The following is a 23,072-nucleotide window of genomic DNA, read 5'->3' on the forward strand; positions in this document are numbered from 1 at the left end:
CACCATGGGGTTAATAGGCGTGAGCCTCGCAAAGTGACTCCTACACCCGAATCAGCTCCGGAATCTGCAGCAAAATTGACCAGGAGCGTTTTTTGGAACCAGATTCTGAGGCGAATTCCGTTCCAAAAAAACCCCTGTGTAAACTTACCCTTAGAGGTGGAATCCGTCTGAAAATCAGCACCAAATTCCTCCATGTGAATCAGTCCCTAGATACAGCAAAGACAAGTTTGTGAGATGTAGCAGAGTGGAACGGACAGAACAGGGGAATCGAGGCTGCTGCAAATCCTGGTTTTCCAGATGCAGCAGAGCTGAGTTTGTGCGACGCAGGAGAGTTTAGTTTTCGATGCAGCAGAGCGGAGTTTGTTATCTTTGGTCTTGGATAAATCCCTTTTACGTTACTTTGCCAGACTTTGGGAATTTCTGATAGTTCGGAGAATGAAATACAGTATAAATGACCAATGGAGAGCGTGTGAGGAGCGATGGGGACCCGCGGCTCTTATGTAACAGCATATAAGGCACGACATATCCCTGGAAGTCCCAGGTGAGCGATTATCATGGAGGTTAATAAGTCCTCCGCGTCCTCTGACCGCTCAGACTTCAGGGGGGTCACACTTATTATCAGCCCCCCTTTGCTCACATCACCGGCCTCTCTCATACCTATATACCTTTATGACACAACCCCAAGTGTGCAATAAATAGAACCGTAGTGTAATGATCCCTTACTCTCTGTAGGGGGCAGTAACGGATTGAGCCCTGGTCACGTCTCCAGGTGCACAGAATGTGCTATGACACTGAGCAGTAGCCGATGTAACCCAGTCCGAGGATCCCGCCATCTCCTGCATGGTACAGAGGTCACCGCTGGGTCTTGGTTCTGTCTTCTCCATATTTGGATGAGTCAGGACCCCCCAGGCCTCATCACTGACCTCTAACCCTTCAACCCCAGCTGTGTTTGCACGTCACATGGTTCTACCATGAAGGTCAAATCCGAGGACCTTTCCATTTTGACTTTGGCCAAATCTCTAATCCTGCTCCTCCCCCAGGCAGGGGGCAGTAATGAGCCAGGTGACGTCTCCTTGGCTTTACTCCACCTTCCATATGGCCACCTTTCCGTCTTGTTCTCCGGACCCGCTCAGGACGTAGCGGTCCTCGGCAGAACACAAGGACTTCACAATGTCCATGTGCGCCACCAGCTCCTTCTCCACCGTCTTCCTCTCGGCGTCAATGACGTAGATCTTCCCTTTGGATTTGCCCTGTGATATCCCCCGACTGCCGACCCAGATCTATAGGAAAGACGGAGCAAGACTTATTAAAGGGGAACTCCATGTTATCCTGTGTAGGCCCTGCCCCTGGTGACCACCTGTAACCCACGTGTAATTTTAGGTAATGGGTCACCAGAATAAAAAAAAAACCTGGAGCCATAAAACCCCTTTAATCATAAAGCTTCAAACACCCCTGGACCACAGGCTGAGACTGATGATGTCACTGCACCTGCACAATGACATCATTACATGGATTGTCCACAATTTTATTATTTATCGCCTATTTAGACTTATAGTGGGGGGCTAACAGCCGGCCCCTGCACTGATCAGCTATTCGAGAGTACATCCAATCCCTATACTATACCATACAGTGCACACTGTGCTGATGGACAGCCCCTGCCCTGATCAGCTATTCGAGAGTACATCCAATCCCTATACTATACCATACAGTGCACACTGTGCTGACGGACAGCCCCTGCCCTGATCAGCTATTCGAGAGTACATCCAATCCCTATACTATACCATACAGTGCACACTGTGCTGACGGACAGCCCCTGCCCTGATCAGCTATTCGAGAGTACATCCAATCCCTATACTATACCATACAGTGCACACTGTGCTGACGGACAGCCCCTGCCCTGATCAGCTATTCGAGAGTACATCCAATCCCTATACTATACCATACAGTGCACACTGTGCTGACGGACAGCCCCTGCCCTGATCAGTGATTCGAGAGTACATCCAATCCCTATACTATACTATACAGTGCACACTGAGCTGACGGACAGCCCCTGCCCTGATGGCCAGCCCCTGCACGGATCAGCTGTTTGGGAGTACTTCCAGTCCCTATACTACACAGTGCACACTGAGCTGACAGCCAGCCCCTGCACTGATCAGTGATTCGAGAGTACATCCAGTCCCTATACTACACAGTGCACACTGAGCTGACAGCCAGCCCCTGCACTGATCAGTGAATCGAGAGTACATCTAGTCCCTATACTACACAGTGAAAACTGGGCTGACAGCCAACCCCTGCACTGATCAGCTATTTTAGAGTACATCCAGTCCCTATACTAGGGACCAGTGGATGTACCAGTGGCCACTATATAGGGCAAAGAGTCATTTGCTTCTGGCTCTGTGCACTGTATAAATCCCCCCCCCCCCAAACAGCTGATCCTTGTGGGGGCTGGCCGGTCGCCCCCCACTAATCAGGGTAAAGTTAGCCAGTAAATATAAAAAAAAATATATATATATGAACCACGCCTTTAAAGGGATGGTCCAGTATTATGTCTTTTTTCTTCTAGAGACAGCGCCACACTTGCCTGTGGGTTGTGCCTGGTATTGCAGCCGAGGAACATTAAAGTAAATGGGGCTGAGCTGCAGTACCGTATACAACCTGTAGACTGATGTGGCGCTGTTTTCTGTTCTTCAGATCCTGGACCCCTTTATAATCAGATCCCTCTCGTAAGCACTTTACAGTCCACATCTGACTGGGGCACTTCAGGCACTACACCAAATATTAAATATGGCTGCCGCAGCCACTTGCTCCACTGGGATCATCCTGGTACCTGTTGCTTCACTTTCAGCATACACGTGATGACGGAGCAGTCCTGCAGCACGATCTTATACGGGGGCTGGTCGAAATCCCCCATGTTGTACACGCTGATCTCATTGCCGTCCTTACACGACACCCAGAGCTGTAACTTCTGTGCGAGATAAAAAAAGAGGTCAGTGACCGCCGATCGTCACGTCCGTCCACGTACACGGCGTACAGGCTGCCGCACCTCAGGGAACAGCTGCATGGAGTAGGGGCAGGCGCTGACTTTCTGCGGGTTCTCCATATTCTCCAGCTTTAGACACTGGTCCCTTTTTTTGTTGGTTACAACAACCAAATCTTTTGTGCCTGGAAAGGGTTAAAAAACAAAATCAGGTAAATGACAGAAGGTCTGAAGTCTGGGAGATATTTTACTGACACAAAGCTCCAAATCCGCTGCGGAGACGTGGCAGACACCACTAGGGGGCGTTCTGGAGCAAGAGTTATAGATTAGAGATGAACGAACAGTGAAATATTCGATATTCGTTCCGAGTAGAGCCTCAGTATTCCACTACTTGATCGAATATCGAATCCCATTATAGTCTATGAGAAAAAATGCTCATTTCAGGGGAAACCACTATTCGACTAAAGGAGTCAACAAGTCCACGAGTAGCAGGAGAATGGTTAGGAGGAGCGCTGTGCAGTTAAAGCGCATGGACCCCATTATAGTCTTGGGGTCCGTGCGCTTTAACTGCACAGCGCTTGCAGTTGCGCTGATAAAAAGTAAGCTCCCTCGTAACAGCAAGCTGCCAGCTCTCCTGACTAGCAAAGACGAGCCTGCGGCAAATTAACGCTGGTTCTGCAGCAGGCTCGTCCTTGCTAGTCGGGAGAGCTGGCAGCTTGCTGTTATGAGGGAGCTTACTTTTTCTCATAGGAATGCATTGACCAGCGTTGATTGGCCAGTGAACAGCATTTGGCCAATCAACGTTGGTCCTGCCGGAGGCTCGTCTGTGAGGAGGCGGAGTCTAAGATCGGACCATAATGCAGACTGCTGTGGTCTGATCTTCGACTCCGCCTCCTCACAGACAAGCCTCTGACAGAACCAGCGTTGATTGGCCGAATGCTGTACACTGGCCAATCATCGCTGGTCAATTCATTCCTATGACAAAAAAGTAAGCTCCCTCGTAACAGCAAGCTGCCAGCTCTCCCGACTAGCAAGGACGAGCCTGCTACAGAACCAGCTTGATTTGCTGAATGCTACACACTGTATAACCAATCAACGCTGGCTCCGAATCGAATATTTACTGTGATTAGGAGTAGTATTCGATCGAGTACGAATATTTGGAATACCATAGAATTCTATCAAATAGCTACTCGATCAAATACTACTCGCTCATCTCTATTATAGATCAGTAGGGTGTCAGCTCCCCCTAGTGGTTGTTACAGGAAGTGACAGTTGTATTCAGAAGTTCTATATCCAGAAGAGGGTCTGGAGCTTTGTGTAAGAAAAAGAGATCTGATCCCTAGAAAGATACCTTATAAAATTAACCAGTTCAGTACCGGATCCGACAAAGTAAACGGTGGTCAGAAGTGGACATTACTTTAAAAAGAGGGTGTCGACATTTTTTTATTTGGTTATTAAAACCAGATTGTGAAATGTATTCACTTTTTTGTAATCTGTTTTTATTTTCTGATTGTGGATTTTTTTATTCTATTTTTTTGTCCATGACTATGGGAGCGGCCATCTTGTCTAGACTGGCAAGTATCAGTCTATTATTAGGTTTAGTGGCTAGAGAGGGAATTGCAGGATTGTAGGGTATGGCTATGGGTTACTCACAGTAAAGCAGCAGACCGTTGTAGATCTTTATACACATAATGTCCTGATGCTGGAGCTGGAACTTGCTCTGGATCTTCAAGGTGCCGACGTCCCAGACAATGACTTTCCCGTCTGTGCTGCAGGAGTACGCAAAACTGCGAAGAAACGCGACGGAGAAGGTAAGTCAGAAAGCGGAGAAGCAGCACAAGGGGCACAATATTACAAATGTCCAATAACGTGCACATTTATGTAGCCTGACAGCAACTGTATAAGTACAAATGTCCACAAGGGGGCGACTTGTAAACCTTCCCCCCTTGTGGATAGGCTGACGGTTCTACTATACAATAAGTAATAAAGCTATCCCTCTGGTGTAATACCACATTGCACAGGCAGGGGGCGCTGTGAAGACGCTCCGCACCTCTTTTGCTTGTCGCCGCTGTCCATGACGATGTCCACCAGCTCCCCATGGTGGTCGTACAGCTGCTTGTTGCAGGACATGCTGTGTGTGTTGATGATGTAGATTATGGAGTCGCTGGATCCGATCCACACCTGACTCTGCTCAACTCCCACCATGCACCTCTAGGGGGAGACACAAGTCATATACTATTATATACCACGTCGTAGCGGAATAATCCATTGTAAGGGATCAGTACAAGGAACGGAATGTATTTAGAAAGTGATTCCCAAGGGACATATTGTCTTATACTCCAGTCACAACCAGAGCTGCATTTATAATTCACCGCTATGAGCTAACCCCTTATACACCAAGTACGGAAGCCTCATGTAGACAAATCTACATTTCGCGCATTCTGGTGCAATGTGTCAGGTTCTAGTGCTGACTGATTTCAGGAACACAGTAAAATAGTTGGTGCAGCTCTAGACGGGACTGGAGTAGAGATGACATCATTAAGGATAAACGAAGCAAACAATCAGCTAGGTTATCCTCATTCAACGTAGCTGTCACTTTAAGAAGGCGGAGCCGCACTTCATGACACTCACCAGTTTAGCGTTCCCCACTTTAAGGGAGTTGTGTTGGATGGACCAGGTGGAGGCGTTAAATACGACCACTCTCCCCTCGCCCAGAGCGCACCACAGTTTGGAGCAGTCGTCTTGCAGGGAAGGGTCGAGTTGTCCTAGAAGAGAGACAGAAAGAGATATCAAAATATTTCTATATAAATATATATAGTTACATTTTCTTAAAGGGGAACTCCACTGACTCGGGCTCTGCCCAGTTGGAGAAATATGCTAATTCACATTAAAGGGGCACTCCTGACGGAACAGGGCGGGGATGAAGGGTTTTGCCATTTTGGGTTCAAATATGGTTAATAGAGAAAGTCGTAGTCTGTAGTCAGGTGGGGGAGGGGCTAGAAAAAAAGGGATTTTTACTTGCCCGCATCCTCCACCGCTTTCCTGTATTGGATCAGCCAAGAGCTCCACTGCTCTGTTAGTATATGGCGGTTGTGGCAGTGACATCACGTCGATGTGACAGCTTTGTATACAAACATGGCAACGGAGGTGATGGCCGGCCTCACACAGGAGCGGAGGGGAGGATTTCGGTATAAGCAGAGTCTTACTTTACTTTAGAGTCTTACCCTCCAGACTGCATGGGTTCACATCTGTGTTGGGGTCTCCGCACACTTACCGGGCGTGTAGAGCAGGACGTCGACTGACTTAGGGATGGTCTCACCCGCACAAGGGTTAATCCGATGCTTCAGCGTCTCCGCGGTCGTCATCGGAATCGTGGACACTGTGGATCAATGAGATACAACAAGCTTGTGACGAGATGACGGTCAATCGCCCCCGGATGATCGCTACGTCCCTGACCTCACAGGCTGGGTGACAATTAGACTAATTACAATTTAACCCTTGCTGATAAGCGGTGCCCCACTTCTCCGGCGGCTGCTTATCTCTCCATATAATGTAATACAATGAGCACTGGGCCCATTCCGGATCTGTACGGTCAGATGTCACCAAGTCCTCACCTTCGTTCCTCATCTTGTCAAAGTAAGACAGTTTAGACGCAGCGTAAATGGATTTTGTGGTCTGCAGGGCTCCGACCACGGCGTTCATGAGCAGGACATTCGCCAGGGCCTCCTGTACGTACTGAGGGTCCTGTGGGATACAACAGACGGCACCGCTCATCATCAAAAACCTGGGCCAGACCAGTTCCATGTTACAGGCCCCCATACAGTCCAGGGGCCCAGACCTCAATATGGCTGCTGTGGCGGTACTTACACCCCTGAGTAGGTGTATACAGAGCTCAATGTCAATCTGCTGCTTCTACAACAAGCCATATACTTCCATCAAGTCTATAAACAGAACCATTTCCCTACACAATCTATACTACCGCCACATCTATAATATTTAGTCATTTCTGGGTGACAATACTCACCCACAACCAGAACTGTAATGTGATATGATTTGGACAGTTCTTGGCAGTATTATTTTAGTACTGTGTAGTAGAATGATTTGGACACTACGGCGGCATTATTTAGGCACTGTTTGGTCGTATTATTTGGATATTATAGATCATTACTATACTGGTACTGTATAGTGGGATTATTTAGATATTATATGGCAGTATTATTCAGGTTCTGTATAGTGGTATTATTTCGATAATATATCTCACTATTATTAAGGTATTGTACGGTGGGATTATTCTGATATTATATGGCGGTATTCTTCAGGTATTATATAGAGGGATTATTCTGATATTATATGGCGGTATTCTTCAGGTATTATACAGTGGAATTATTCTGATATTATATGGCGGTATTCTTCAGGTATTATACAGTGGAATTATTCTGATATTATATGGCAGTATTCTTCAGGTATTATATAGTGGAATTATTCTGATATTATATGGCGGTATTCTTCAGGTATTATATAGTGGGATTATTCTGATATTAGATGGTGATATTCTTCAGGCATTGTGATATTATTTGGGACAATACTTGGCAGTATTATTTGAGTTCGGTGAAGCAGTATTATTTGGACACTATGGAGGCATTATTTAGGCACTGTCTGGACAGATTATTTGGATATTATATATCATTACTATTCAGGTACTGTATAGTGGAATTATTTAGATATTATATGGCAGTATTATTCAGGTTCTGTATAGTGGTATTATTTCAATATTATATCTCACTATTATTAAGGTATTGTACGGTGGGATTATTCTGATATTATATGGCAGTATTCTTCAGGTATTATATAGTGGAATTATTCTGATATTATATGGCGGTATTCTTCAGGTATTATATAGTGGGATTATTCTGATATTATATGGTGGTATTCTTCAGGTATTATATAGTGGGATTATTCTGATATTATATGGGGATATTCTTCAGGTATTGTGATATTATTTGGGACAATACTTGGCAGTATTATTTGAGTTCGGCATAGCAGTATTATTTGGACACTATGGAGGCATTATTTAGACAATGTCTGGATGTATTATTTGGATTTTATACCTCACTATTATTCAGATTTTGTATTGTGGGATTACTTAGCTATTATATGGCGGTATTATTCAGGTTCTGTATAGTTGTATTAGTTTGATATTATATCTCACTATTAGGGTATTGTATAGTGGGATTATTCTGATATTATATGGCGGTATTCTTCAGGTATTATATAGTGGGATTCTGATATTATATGGAGGTATTCTTCAGGTATTATATAGTGGGATTATTCTGATATTACATGGCGATATTGTTCAGGTATTATGATATTATTTGGGACAATACTTGGCAGTATTATTTGAGTTCGGGGTAGCAGTATTATTTGGATACTATGGGGGCATTATTTAGGCACTGTCTGGACGAATTATTTGGATATTATACTTCACTATTATTCAAATATTGTATTGTGGGATTACTTAGCTATTATATGGCGGTATTATTCAGGTTCTGTATAGTGGTATTATTTCGATATTATATCTCAATATTATTAAGGTATTGTACGGTGGGATTATTCTGATATTATATCACGTTATTCTTCAGGTATTGTGATATTATTTGGGACAATACTTGGCAGTATTATTTGAGTTCTTTGTAGCAGTATTATTTGGACACTATGGAGGCATTTTTTAGGCACTGTCTGGACGTATTATCTGGATATTATACCTCACTATTATTCAGATATTGTATTGTGAGATTACTTAGCTATTATATGGCGGAATTATTCAGGTTCTGTATAGTGGTATTATTTCGATATTATTAAGGTATTGTACGGTGGGATTATTCTGATATTATATGACGGTATTCTTCAGGTATTATGATATTATTTGGGACAATACTCGGCAGTATTATTTGAGTACGGTGTAGCAGTATTATTTGGAAACTATGGCGGCATTACTTAGGACATAGTCTGGTTTTATGACATATTTGATATTATGTGGCAGTATTCAAGTACAGTCATTGAGGTAGAATGAATACATATCATACAAGAGCAAGCGATAAGAAACAGCGAGCAGACCTTGTGACTATCGGCCATTTTCCTTCCGGCCCACATCTCTTTGATCATCAATTGCCACAGTTCACATTCGCTCTTCAGATTCGCCTCGAACGCGTCCTTCCTGGTGGAGGCTTTAATCCGGAGCGTCTGTATCCTCAGGAGTAAGAAGGCCGAGGTGGAGATCTTCACCTCCTGCTCACAATAGTCAGAGGATATAGAGATTACGTCACCACCACTAGGCCGCAGCAATACCCCGTAGACAGTGTCACTACCTACCTCTATGTTCCTGAAGATGGCGATATCCTCGTAGCTCTGTCTTCCCTCTATGAGAAGGAAGAGTCGTTTCTGGGTCATGGCGATCTTCCCCACGCCCAGGTTTGTTTTCACCGAGCTGGAAAGCTTATACACAAACTCGTTCTGGTCCAGATGTTCTGTGACCCCCGGAGGAAGGTCGACCTCCTCCGCTTCTGCCTCCGTCTCCTTCCAGCAGTTGTAGAAATCTCTGAAGACATCTGGGTCGATCTGCTTCTGGTTACCTGGGGGCGACATTAGAAATTTATAGGGTTAGAAAAAAAATATTACCTCCAAGACTGTCAAAAATTCTTCAATTACTTCAATGTTATCTCTATGGAAAGTTGCAAGCCTGTCCTGAGACACTTCCCCCAACATCCTAGCTGAGCTCCTACACTACAGGGGGCAGAGAATCCGGGGACACGTCGCTGTACATTACACCAAATTCTGCACAACTTCTGTACAACTTTTTTTCATTTATTATAGATAGCAACATCGAAAATTAAAAATAAAATCCTCAATAATTCTATTTATTACTTTATTTATTTATGTAATTTAATATAAAAATTTGGTTTCCAAAATACGGTAGTTCATTTTTTAATGACAAGTTCTCCTCATAGGAGGAAGTCCAACCTAGTGAGGGTGCAGTGTCCGCCCCAAAGTCAGCGTGAGGGTGCAGGAAGTGCAAGGAGGTATGGAAATGTATGTTTATCCGTTATTTGGGTAAAAGTGCAGTGTAAATGTGTGTAATGTAGTAAAGCAGGTTCACACTCATATAAACCACCAATAACCCCGATGTCACCAGCAACATGGTCTGTGATCTCACCAAGACACAAGTATTGTGAAATCTAACCTACTCCTTACATCTCAGGCCCAGACAAATATGAGCACTACTCCAGAGCTGCGCTCACTATTCTGCTGGTACAGTCACTGTGTACATACATTACATTACTTATCCTGTATTATACTCCAGAGCAGCGCTCACTATTCTGAAGTCACTGTGTACATACATTACATTACTTATCCTGTATTATACCCCAGAGCTGCGCTCACTATTCTGTTGGTGCAGTCACTGTGTACATACATTACATTACTTATCCTGTATTATACTCCAGAGCTGCGCTCACTATTCTGCTGGTACAGTCACTGTGTACATACATTACATTACTTATCCTGTATTATACTCCAGAGCTCCGCTCACTATTCTGCTGGTACAGTCACTGTGTACATACATTACATTACTTATCCTGTATTATACTCCAGAGCTGCGCTCACTATTCTGCTGGTGCTGTCACTGTGTACATACATTACATTACTTATCCTGTATTATACTCCAGAGCTGCGCTCACTATTCTGCTGGTGCTGTCACTGTGTACATACATTACATTACTTATCCTGTATTATACTCCAGAGCTGTGCTCACGATTCTGCTGGTGCAGTCACTGTGTACATACATTACATTACTTATCCTGTATTATACTCCAGAGCTGCGCTCACTATTCTGCTGATACAGTTACTGTGCACATACATTACATTACTTATCCTGTATTACACTCCAGAGCTGCGCTCACTATTCTGCTGGTACAGTCACTGTGTACATACATTACATTACTTATCCTGTATTACACTCCAGAGCTGCACTCACTATTCTGCTGGTACAGTCACTGTGTACATACATTACATTACTTATCCTGTATTATACTCCAGAGCTGCGCTCACTATTCTGCTGGTACAGTCACTGTGTACATACATTACATTACTTATCCTGTATTATACTCCAGAGCTGCGCTCACTATTCTGCTGGTACAGTCACTGTGTACATACATTACTTATCCTGTATTATACTCCAGAGCTGCGCTCACTGTTCTGCTGGTGCAGTCACTGTGTACATACATTACATTACTTAGCCTGTATTATACTCCAGAGCTGCGCTCACTAATCTGGAGGTGCAGTCACTGTGTACATACATTACATTACTTATCCTCTATTATACTCCAGAGCTGCGCTCACTATTCTGCTGGTGCAGTCACTGTGTACATACATTACATTACTTATCCTGTATTATACTCCAGAGCTGCACTCACTATTCTACTGGTACAGTCACTGTGTACATACATTACATTACTTATCCTGTATTATACTCCAGAGCTGCGCTCACTATTCTGCTGGTACAGTCACTGGGTACATACATTACATTACTTATCCTGTATTATACTCCAGAGCTGCGCTCACTATTCTGCTGATACAGTTACTGTGCACATACATTACATTACTTATTCTGTATTATACCCCAGAGCTGCGCTCACTATTCTGCTTGTACAGTCACTGTGTACATACATTACATTACTTATCCTGTATTATACTCCAGAGCTGCACTCACTATTCTGCTGGTACAGTCACTGTGTGCATACATTACATTACTTATCCTGTATTATACGCCAGAGCTGCGCTCACTATTCTGCTGGTACAGTCACTGTGTACATACATTACATTACTTATCCTGTATTATACTCCAGAGCTGCGCTCACTATTCTGCTGGTGCAGTCACTCTGTACATACATTACATTACTTATCCTGTATTATACTCCAGAGCTGCGCTCACTATTCTGCTGGTGCAGCCACTGTGTACATACATTACATTACTTATCCTGTATTATACTCCAGAGCTGCACTCAGTATTCTGCTGGTGCAGTCACTGTGTACATACATTACATTACTTATCCTGTATTATACTCCAGAGCTGCACTCACTATTCTGCTGGTGCAGTCACTGTGTACATACATTACATTACTTATCCTGTATTATACTCCAGAGCTGCGCTCACTATTCTGCTGGTACAGTCACTGTGTACATACATTACATTACTTATCCTGTATTATACTGCAGAGCTGCGCTCACTATTCTGCTGGTACAGTCACTGTGTACATACATTACATTACTTATCCTGTATTATACTCCAGAGCTGCGCTCACTATTCTGCTGGTACAGTCACTGGGTACATACATTACATTACTTATCCTGTATTATACTCCAGAGCTGCGCTCACTATTCTGCTGATACAGTTACTGTGCACATACATTACGTTACTTATTCTGTATTATACCCCAGAGCTGCGCTCACTATTCTGCTTGTACAGTCACTGTGTACATACATTACATTACTTATCCTGTATTATACTCCAGAGCTGCACTCACTATTCTGCTGGTACAGTCACTGTGTGCATACATTACATTACTTATCCTGTATTATACGCCAGAGCTGCGCTCACTATTCTGCTGGTACAGTCACTGTGTACATACATTACATTACTTATCCTGTATTATACTCCAGAGCTGCGCTCACTATTCTGCTGGTGCAGTCACTGTGTACATACATTACATTACTTATCCTGTATTATACTCCAGAGCTGCACTCACTATTCTGCTGGTGCAGTCACTGTGTACATACATTACAATACTTATCCTGTATTATACCCCAGAACTGCGCTCACTATTCTGCTGGTGCAGTCACTGTGTACATACATTACATTACTTATCCTGTATTATACTCCAGAGCTGCGCTCACTATTCTGCTGGTGCAGTCACTGTGTACATACATTACATTACTTATCCTGTATTATACTCCAGAGCTGCGCTCACTATTCTGCTGGTGCAGTCACTGTGTACATACATTACATTACCTATCCTGTATTATACTCCAGAGCTGCGCTCACTATTCTGCTGGTACAGTCACTGTGTACATACATTACATTACTTATCCTGTATTATACTCCAGAGCTGCGCTCACTATTCTGCTGGTGCAGTCACTGTGTATATACATTACATTACTTATCCTGTATTATACTCCAGAGCTGCGCTCACTATTCTGCTGGTGCAGTCACTGTGTACATACATTACATTACTTATCCTGTATTATACTCTGGAGCTGCGCTCACTATTCTGCTGGTGCAGTCACTGTGTACATACATTACATTACATATCCTGTATTATACTCCAGAGCTGCGCTCACTATTCTGCTGGTGCAGTCACTGTGTACATACATTACATTACTTATCCTGTATTATACCCCAGAGCTGCGCTCACTACTCTGCTGGTGCAGTCACTGTGTACATACATTACATTACTGATCCTGTATTATACTCCAGAGCTGCGCTCACTATTCTGCTGGTACAGTCACTGTGTACATACATTACATTACTTATCCTGTATTATACCCTAGAGCTGCGCTCACTATTCTGCTGGTGCAGTCACTCAGGAGTGTAATATGTACACAGTGAGGGTATGTAGGTGGACATATAATTTTTGTATGTTGCCCCTTCACTTACCAACAGTTAAAGCATCAAACAATCGGTGTATGGTGTCAGTGTCTTTGACAATTCCAGATTCCTGGATCCTCCGCACAAAGTCCTCCAGGTGAAGGTGAGTCTTCGGTAGCTCAAACTTCTTCACACGGTCGTCTGCCCTCGGCACTTCCCTCTCCTTGTCTAACACTTGCCCGATCAGCCTCTTCAGTTCTGGCCGGCGCTCGGCCTTCTGGCGCTCGGCTGTCGGCAGGGACAGGACAACCTTCCGAACCTGGTCCATGGGGAAGATCCGCAGATCAGTCTTATAAAGCTTCTGGAAGTCTGAGAGGGCATCGAGCAGCCTCCCCTGCATCAGGCCCACGAGGCCGCGCAGGTAGAAGTATCGGGCCAGCAGGGTGGAGTTCTCCAGCGACTGAGTGTTGATCTCTTTGCTCAGATAATTGGTAAATTCAGTGTAATAGGTCTGGACGCAGAGAGCGGAGAGCGGGAACGCAACTTCTGGGAGTCGGAACGTGTGAACCCCCTTCCCTGCAACGTGACATCCTGTGATAGTGAAAGGAACCTTGTGTCATTATATTGTTATATTATATGTGTCATTATAGCGACCACTGAGACTATCAGGGAGAATACTGGGTACAGTGACCGCACTCAATGCCAAGCAGCTGCTGCAAAAGCAAATACAAATATATGGAAGATAAAAAGAAATACAAATTAGATACAAATTGCCTTTCAAAGGACAATAAGGACATCATGGCTGGTTATCAGGAGGACACTACATGTATGAGAAGATAACCCGACCACAATAAGGACATCATGGCTGGTTATCAGGAGGACACTACATGTATGAGAAGATAACCCGACCACAATAGAGTATAATACAAGTTCCCCCTCACCATTCTCCTGCTGGGGTCTTCTTAGTGACATGGGTCCTGGTGGGACGTCGGCCATCCTAATGGTCTGTAGGTTTGGCATACTGATAACCAGCTTCTTGCTGAACATGTGCTCCGGACGGAACCGCTTCAGCTTCTCTGTGGCTCGCCGTCGGGGGTTCTCAAAAAACATACTCGATCTCCTGCAAGTACAAGACAAATATGATCAATGTCGCCTCGAACTGTCACAGCACAATCTGACTCCTGCTGCTATAACTGCATCAGCATTACTAAGATATCTCTGTACTGTGACATCACTGTGTGTATTATCTCTGTACTGTGACATCACTGTGTGTATTACCCTGTACTGTGACATCACTGTGTGTATTATCCCTGTACTGTGACATCACTGTGTGTATTATCTCTGTACTGTGACATCACTGTGTGTATTACCCTGTACTGTGACATCACTATGTGTATTATCTCTGTACTGTGACATCACTGTGTGTATTATCCCTGTACTGTGACATCACTGTGTGTATTATCCTGTACTGTGACATCACTATGTGTATTATCTCTGTACTGTGACATCACTGTGTGTATTATCTCTGTACTGTGACATCACTGTGTGTATTATCCCTGTACTGTGACATCACTGTGTATTATCTCTGTACTGTGACATCACTGTGTGTATTACCCTGTACTGTGACATCACTATGTGTATTATCTCTGTACTGTGACATCACTGTGTGTATTATCCCTGTACTGTGACATCACTGTGTGTATTATCCTGTACTGTGACATCACTATGTGTATTATCTCTGTACTGTGACATCACTGTGTGTATTATCCCTGTACTGTGACATCACTGTGTGTATTATCCCTGTACTGTGACATCACTGTGTGTATTATCCCTGTACTGTGACATCACTGTGTGTATTATCTCTGTACTGTGACATCACTGTGTGTATTATCCTGTACTGTGACATCACTGTGTGTATTATCCTGTACTGTGACATCACTGTGTGTATTATCCCTGTACTGTGACATCACTGTGTATTATCCCTGTACTGTGACATCACTGTGTGTATTATCCCTGTACTGTGACATCACTGTGTGTATTATCCCTGTACTGTGACATCACTGTGTGTATTATCTCTGTACTGTGACATCACTGTGTGTATTATCCTGTACTGTGACATCACTGTGTGTATTATCCTGTACTGTGACATCACTGTGTGTATTATCCCTGTACTGTGACATCACCGTGTGTATTATCCCTGTACTGTGACATCACTGTGTGTATTATCCCTGTACTGTGAATTCACTGTGTGTATTATCCCTGTACTGTGACATCACTGTGTGTATTATCCCTGTACTGTGAATTCACTGTGTGTATTATCCCTGTACTGTGACATCACTGTGTGTATTATCTCTGTACTGTGACATCACTGTGTGTATTATCCTGTACTGTGACATCACTGTGTGTATTATCCTGTACTGTGACATCACTGTGTGTATTATCTCTGTACTGTGACATCACTGTGTGTATTATCCTGTACTGTGACATCACTGTGTGTATTATCCTGTACTGTGACATCACTGTGTGTATTATCTCTGTACTGTGAGATCACTGTGTGTATTATCTCTGTACTGTGACATCACTGTGTGTATTATCTCTGTACTGTGACATCACTGTGTGTATTATCTCTGTACTGTGGCATCACTGTGTGTATTATCCTGTACTGTGACATCACTGTGTGTATTATCTCTGTACTGTGACTTCAGTGTGTGTATTATCCCTGTACTGTGACATCACTGTGTGTATTATCCTGTACTGTGACATCACTGTGTGTATTATCCTGCACTGTGACATCACTGTGTGTATTATCCTGCACTGTGACATCACTGTGTGTATTATCCCTGTACTGTGACATCACTGTGTGTATTATCCTGTACTGTGACATCACTGTGTGTATTATCCTGTACTGTGACATCACTGTGTGTATTATCCCTGTACTGTGACATCACTGTGTGTATTATCTCTGTACTGTGACATCACTGTGTGTATTATCTCTGTACTGTGACATCACTGTGTGTATTATCCTGTACTGTGACATCACTGTGTGTTATCCTGTACTGTGACATCACTGTGTGTATTATCCTGTACTGTGACATCACTATGTGTATTATCCCTGTACTGTGACATCACTGTGTGTATTATCCTGTACTGTGACATCACTGTGTGTATTATCCTGTACTGTGACATCACTATGTGTATTATCCCTGTACTGTGACATCACTGTGTGTATTATCCTGTACTGTGACATCACTGTGTGTATTATCTCTGTATATTTGCACATACATTATGTTGATGGATCTTTATCTTGCAGTAAAGTACAGTACAGTATTCTAACACATTGCTCAGTTACCCGTCTGTCTCGGAGGACGTGCTCATCTCCATACGGGTGTAGTCGTCCATCTTCTTACTGAGCCGAGCTTTCAGAAACACATTGAACAGATAGGTGTCCAGGACCTGCGGCAGAGTCACAGGGTCACTAAGAGAACGTCCTATTACTGGGTTATATCATGTGACGGTCCAGGAGGAGGGAACAGAACTCCAGGACTGCTCATTCCCATTGTAAATACTTAGACATGGCTCGGGATCAGCACACGTAAAGCAATGAGACACCAGTCACATCCAGAGCTGCATTAAAATTGAGGGTTTTTTTATCCTATCCTATTTTCTGCCTACACAGGACATGGAGGTATATTGTATACATCAGGCATAGGAATATCATGTACACTTATGTCACCATATGGGGGCTTGTGTTCAATGTGATGTGTTGTATATTTTACGGTGCATATAATATACTAGCTGGTACCCGCGACTTCGTCTGCGGTGATTGTAGCAGTGGGTATATACAGGCGCGGGTAAGGTTTTCGTACTGTGTATAAGGGATGGGATATAAAATGTAACTGTGTATCTTGTTGTTGCTGTAATTCAGAGAATACATGAGACTTTTGTGTTGCAGTTACTTTGTATTAGAGCTGCTATATATACGGTGTTGTGAGAAACTTTACATAGTGACTTTGGGACAGAAGTATTTGAAGTTAACCCTTTCCCGTCAATGGCATTTGATTTTCGTTTTTCGTTTTTGACTCCCCTCCTTCTAAACCCCATAACTTTTTTATTTCTCCGCTCCCAGAGCCATATGAGGTCTTAATTTTTCCTGGGACAAATTTTTCTTCATGATGCCGCCATTATTTATTCTATATAATGTACTGGGAAGCAGGGGAAAAATTCTGAATGGGGTGGATTTGAAGAAAAAATGCATTTCTGCGATTTTCTTACGGGCTTTGGTTTTACGGCGTTCACTGTGCAACCAAAATGACATGTCGCCTGTATTCTGTGTTTCGTTACGATGCCAGGGATACCAAATTTATATGGTTTTATTTACATTTTGACCCCTTGAAAAATCCAAAACTGTGTTAAAAAATTTTTTTTTGATAAGTCGTCATATTCCGACAGCCGTAACTTTTTTATACGTGCGTGTACGGGGATGTATAGGGCGTCTTTTTTTGTGGGTTCGGGTGTACTTTGTAGTTCTACCATTTTTGGGAAATGTTATTGCTTTGATTACTTTTTATTCAAATTTTTATCAGAATCAAAACAGTGAAAAAACGGCGGTTTGGCACTTTTGACCATTTTTCCTGCTACAGCGTTTACCAAACAGGAAAAATATTTGTGTAGCTTTGTAGAGCGGGCGATTTCGGACGTGGGGATACCTAACATGTATGTGTTTCACAGTTTTTAACTACTTTTATATGTGTTCTAGGGAAAGGGGGGTGATTTGAATTTTTAATCCTTTTTATTTGTTTTTATATTTTTTTTACTTTTTTTAAAACTTTTTTTTTTTGCATTTATTAGACCTCCTAGGGGTATTGACATGGGTGGGTGGTGTCGCGGATTGTCAGAGCGGTGGGGGCAAACATGGCTGCTCCGGAGCGTTAAAGAGAGCCTCCTGGAGTATCGTTAAGGTGAGGGGCAGAGTGGTAAAGTCTATGTATATGTGATTGTGTGGGGTTAGGGGCGAGGCTGTAGAGGGCAATAGGAATTTTGGGGCTTGCTATGGTCCAAAGTGTGTGAGATTGCAGAGATGGTGATGTGAGTTTGGGTTTTGTGGGGGTCCTGGCACAAACGTATGTGCGCTATTGTGACGAAAAGTAGCCTATTGTTTAATCGGGTGTATTAACTATGTTTGTGGAAACTTTCAGCCAAATCGGTCGAGCGGGTTTTGCGTGATTGAGGAACAAACATCCGAACATGCAAACATCCAAACACACAAACCCACAAACTTTCACATTTATAATATTAATAGGATTGTAGAATTTGTTATAACATAGAATCATTTATAACATTTGTTTTTGGGGGAAGGGGAATGGAGTAAAAACAATATTTCCACCACTGTTTTTGGATTTTATTTTTGTTGCCTTCACTATGAGAATGATAAAGATACCAGATGTATTTTTTTATATCTTTTAGCACAATGTTTAGCTTGACATTTATTTTACAATTTGGATGATTTCTATCTATATATATATATTTTTTATATTTTTTGGACTTGACCGTTCAGTAGTTGGGTCGATGCTACAATACACTGCAAGGCTTCTGCACTGCAATGTATGACTGCATTCAGTATTAGCGGGGCCTAATGGAATCATTTCAATGTCAAACCTAAGGGGTCGTCATGACATGGCAGCCCATCAGCCACCGCTATAATAGATTGTATGAAACGCAGGACTTGGGAAATTTTTGCAACTTAGTTTGAGGCTTCTTTAAATCTATAAACTATAAATCACATCATAAGATGGAATCTCTCATCTACAACGTTATCGAAGGAATCACTGTGGAATGTAACGTGTAGGAACAGATCTCACTTTCCAGGGAACACTGATAGAGTATATATAGAAGAATCTGAAGGACAGAGGCCGTGCCCACACATGGAACGCAACGGCTCCACATCACACTATTAACCTTGTATGAATGGTACAATATTCTCCCATAGTCACCTTTCCATAGAAGGCCTGGTCTCCTGCGCTTCTGTTCTTCAGGAACTCACTGCTGTTAAACACCCGGTGCTCGTAATTCAGGTGAGCCTTCACATCCCTGCCAAACAGGAAGAGCACAAATCATAGAGGTACAAGTATCCGAGAAGATGGTCTACCCTTCATAACATAATAAAAAGTGTGGCCCTCCCAAACAAGAGGGCAGAATAGTGAGTGCAGCTCTGGGGTATAATACAGGATAAGTAATGTAATGTATGTACACAGTGACTGTACCAGCAGAATAGTGAGCGCAGCTCTGGAGTATAATAGAGGATAAGTAATGTAATGTATGTACACAGTGACTGTACCAGCAGAAGAGTGAGCGCAGCTCTGGAGTATAATACAGGATAAGTAATGTAATGTATGTACACAGTGACTGCCCCAGCAGAATAGTGAGCGCAGCTCTGGAGTATAATACAGGATCAGTAATGTAATGTATGTACACAGTGACTGTACCAGCAGAATAGTGAGTGCAGCTCTGGAGTATAATAGAGGATAAGTAATGTAATGTATGTACACAGTGACTGTACCAGCAGAATAGTGAGTGCAGCTCTGGAGTATAATACAGAATAAGTAATGTAATATATGTACACAGTGACTGCCCCAGCAGAATAGTGAGCGCAGCTCTGGAGTATAATACAGGATAAGTAATGTATGTACACAGTGACTGCACCAGCAGAATAGTGAGCGCAGCTCTGGAGTATAATACAGGATAAGTAATGTAATATATGTACACAGTGACTGCCCCAGCAGAATAGTGAGCGCAGCTCTGGAGTATAATACAGGATAAGTAATGTATGTACACAGTGACTGCACCAGCAGAATAGTGAGCGCAGCTCTGGAGTATAATACAGGATAAGTAATGTAATGTATGTACACAGTGACTGTACCAGCAGAATAGTGAGCGCAGCTCTGGAGTATAATACAGGATAAGTAATGTAATGTATGTACACAGTGACTGTACCAGCAGAATAGTGAGTGCAGCTCTGGAGTATAATACAGGATAAGTAATGTAATGTATGTACACAGTGACTGCACCAGCAGAATAATGAGCGCAGCTCTGGAGTATAATACAGGATAAGTAATGTAATGTATGTACACAGTGACTGTACCAGCAGAATAATGAGCGCAGCTCTGGAGTATAATACAGGATAAGTAATGTAATGTATGTACACAGTGACTGCACCAGCAGAATAGTGAGCGCAGCTCTGGAGTATAATTCAGGATGTAACCCAGGATCAGTACAGAATACATAATATAAGGTGCACACATTTCAGACAGCATACACTATTAGTTATGTTAATTCATTGGATTACATTTACCTGAAGATGTCCACGATGAGCTGCAGAGCGATCTCCTGTATCTCACTGTTGAGGTTCTGCTGCCACAGCCGTCTCCGAAGTCTCTGTTCACCAATGTCCAAGGTTGTTGTGCGGTGAGACTGCTCCAGGTCATAGTGCAACTGGAGGGTCTCCATACTGTGTGAAGGCAACAGGCAGGTCAGAGCAAATCACATATAGATATGAGATAGATAGATAGATAGATAGATAGATAGATAGATATGAGATAGATAGATAGATAGATAGATAGATAGATAGATAGATAGATAGATAGATAGATCAATCACTTACCTACATATAAAGTTCTCTGCAGCCACTACTGGCATATCTGGAACATCACAGTCCTCAATATCAATCCCGTTCCCGGAGAAGGTGATGTTCCCATTATCAATGTTAATTAATATTAAATCGTCTCCTTCCTGATGGAAAATCAAATAGTTCCATAGTCAATAACAGGAGCAGGAAGTCAATGTGATCTCATCCCGGCCCCTTGTGGACAATGACTTGACCTTGGCGATGTCTTATGGCAGAGAGTTGCGCAGTCTTATAGTACAGGACTCTCTCTATGAAACCTTCTTTCCTCTAGACACAGGGGTCTCCACTTGTTATGGTTAGCGGTCTAGGTGTAAAGAGGCTGTTGGAGGGGTCTCTGTGGCCCATTCACAGTTATTAGGTCACTCCATAGACGTCATATTTCCCATGTGAATTATCCCTGGTGACTATTTAGCTGCAATTCCCCTTTCAATGACTTTATTTTACAGCCGTTTTGTGTTTATGATGTTTTATGGGATGATTTATTTACAAGCAGTGTGTATTCCCCTGTGCATTCCCCTGTGTGTGTGCTCTCAGCATTACAGGCGTGCGGTGCGGGGTGAGTCAGCCGAGGTCACTAAAATATATGGCCACAAACTGACTCAAAATACTCTTAAACTATAATAAAATACCAGTAACCTGCGTCAGGGAGAATGATGGAGCGCAGCTCTGGAGACTCTCAATGTCAGGTAAACAAAACAAGGGATAAGGCCTGGCGGGATTAAATGAATTTTGACTGTTTCAGCGGCGTCTGTGCCCAGAAACTGTATGTACATGAAATACGGCCATAAGCAACTCTGCACCTATTCAAGTGAATACGAGTACAGCTCCAGCCCCCGATGCCATCGCAGCAGAGACAAACATTGTAGTGTTGTGCGGGGGAACTACACTTCGGCACCTAGTCATCTGACCATATACCATGCACAGAGCTCCCGGCACCCGGATCAGCTGGTCAGTCTGGGGTCCGAGTGTTGGATCCCCAGGGATCAGATACCGATGACCTATCCTGTGTATAAGACCACGTAGGAAAAATGTATTAGGGAAAGAGGTAAAAAAGCAGTGACCGACCTTGCAGACTTCCTTGTAGTGATCCAGGTGGCAGCCCATGAGGAAAGACGTTGGCGCCATGATGAAGTCCAACATGTGGTGCGAGAGTATGGGCACAAACGTGTGCTGCCACTTGATGGGATGGAGGTAGACCATGAAACACTCCGCGAGAAGGGTTAACAGGGCAAAGTCAGAGGAGAAGAAGACAATTCTCTGCTCGGTCAAGATACAGGCCATGATCTGAGAAGACACAGGACAGGATGGAAGGTAAGGCCTTGGTGCAAGGAGGTCATGAAGACATGATGAGACTAAAACCTGGGGGGACAGAGGACGTTCCCCAGAAATCCTGCACCACACTATTGGCCTCGGCAGTGGCTGGAAAGGAGCCCATGACATCACATACGTCACAGAGTCCCTTCATGAGGCTACAGGGTGACCTCAGCAGTCCCATGTGGAGCAGAACTGCAGTAGGTGAAGTCACGGTGTGCACCCAAACAGATGGTGGCGGCGGTCATCGGGACACCAGGGACAGGCAATGTGCACTCAAACAGACAGCAGAGGGACACCAGGGACAGGCGATGTGCACCCAAACAGACAGCACCAGGACACCAGGGATAGGCGAGTAAGATTTCTTTTCTTATCTTGCACCTTCCTGGTCTCCTCTGGGATTTTTCCAATTCCTGGACATCCCCTTTAACATAAGTGAGGGGCCCCCTACCTTCAGGGCCCCC

General features: G+C 43.5%; 1 protein-coding gene and 1 long non-coding RNA gene across 2 annotated transcripts in view; both read right to left on the minus strand.

Annotated features, from left to right (window-relative positions):
* Window positions 1–881: 881 nt before the first annotated feature.
* DENND3 (DENN domain containing 3) overlaps window positions 882–23,072 on the minus strand; it is a 37,855-nt gene continuing 15,664 nt past the window's right edge. Inside the window, exons 7-23 of the mRNA XM_075270048.1 lie at window positions 22,363–22,581; window positions 21,274–21,401; window positions 20,965–21,120; window positions 19,607–19,703; window positions 16,966–17,069; window positions 14,558–14,736; window positions 13,686–14,207; window positions 9,347–9,606; window positions 9,092–9,262; window positions 6,592–6,721; window positions 6,252–6,356; window positions 5,609–5,742; window positions 5,028–5,188; window positions 4,631–4,764; window positions 3,044–3,162; window positions 2,828–2,965; window positions 882–1,280 (exon numbers count right to left, since the gene is read on the minus strand). Coding sequence (XP_075126149.1) covers window positions 1,080–1,280; window positions 2,828–2,965; window positions 3,044–3,162; window positions 4,631–4,764; window positions 5,028–5,188; window positions 5,609–5,742; window positions 6,252–6,356; window positions 6,592–6,721; window positions 9,092–9,262; window positions 9,347–9,606; window positions 13,686–14,207; window positions 14,558–14,736; window positions 16,966–17,069; window positions 19,607–19,703; window positions 20,965–21,120; window positions 21,274–21,401; window positions 22,363–22,581 — 2,958 coding nt within the window. The 3' untranslated portion in view covers window positions 882–1,079. The remainder of the gene's footprint in view (window positions 1,281–2,827; window positions 2,966–3,043; window positions 3,163–4,630; window positions 4,765–5,027; window positions 5,189–5,608; window positions 5,743–6,251; window positions 6,357–6,591; window positions 6,722–9,091; window positions 9,263–9,346; window positions 9,607–13,685; window positions 14,208–14,557; window positions 14,737–16,965; window positions 17,070–19,606; window positions 19,704–20,964; window positions 21,121–21,273; window positions 21,402–22,362; window positions 22,582–23,072) is intronic.
* On the minus strand, window positions 14,911–16,456 carry LOC142200046 (uncharacterized). Its single transcript, XR_012715432.1, has 3 exons — window positions 16,402–16,456; window positions 15,231–15,818; window positions 14,911–15,139 (listed from the first exon to the last, which is right to left on the minus strand). It is a non-coding gene; the product is annotated as an uncharacterized LOC142200046 (long non-coding RNA).

This window comes from Leptodactylus fuscus, chromosome 4, assembly GCF_031893055.1.
Source record: "Leptodactylus fuscus isolate aLepFus1 chromosome 4, aLepFus1.hap2, whole genome shotgun sequence".
Lineage (NCBI taxonomy): Eukaryota > Metazoa > Chordata > Amphibia > Anura > Leptodactylidae > Leptodactylus > Leptodactylus fuscus.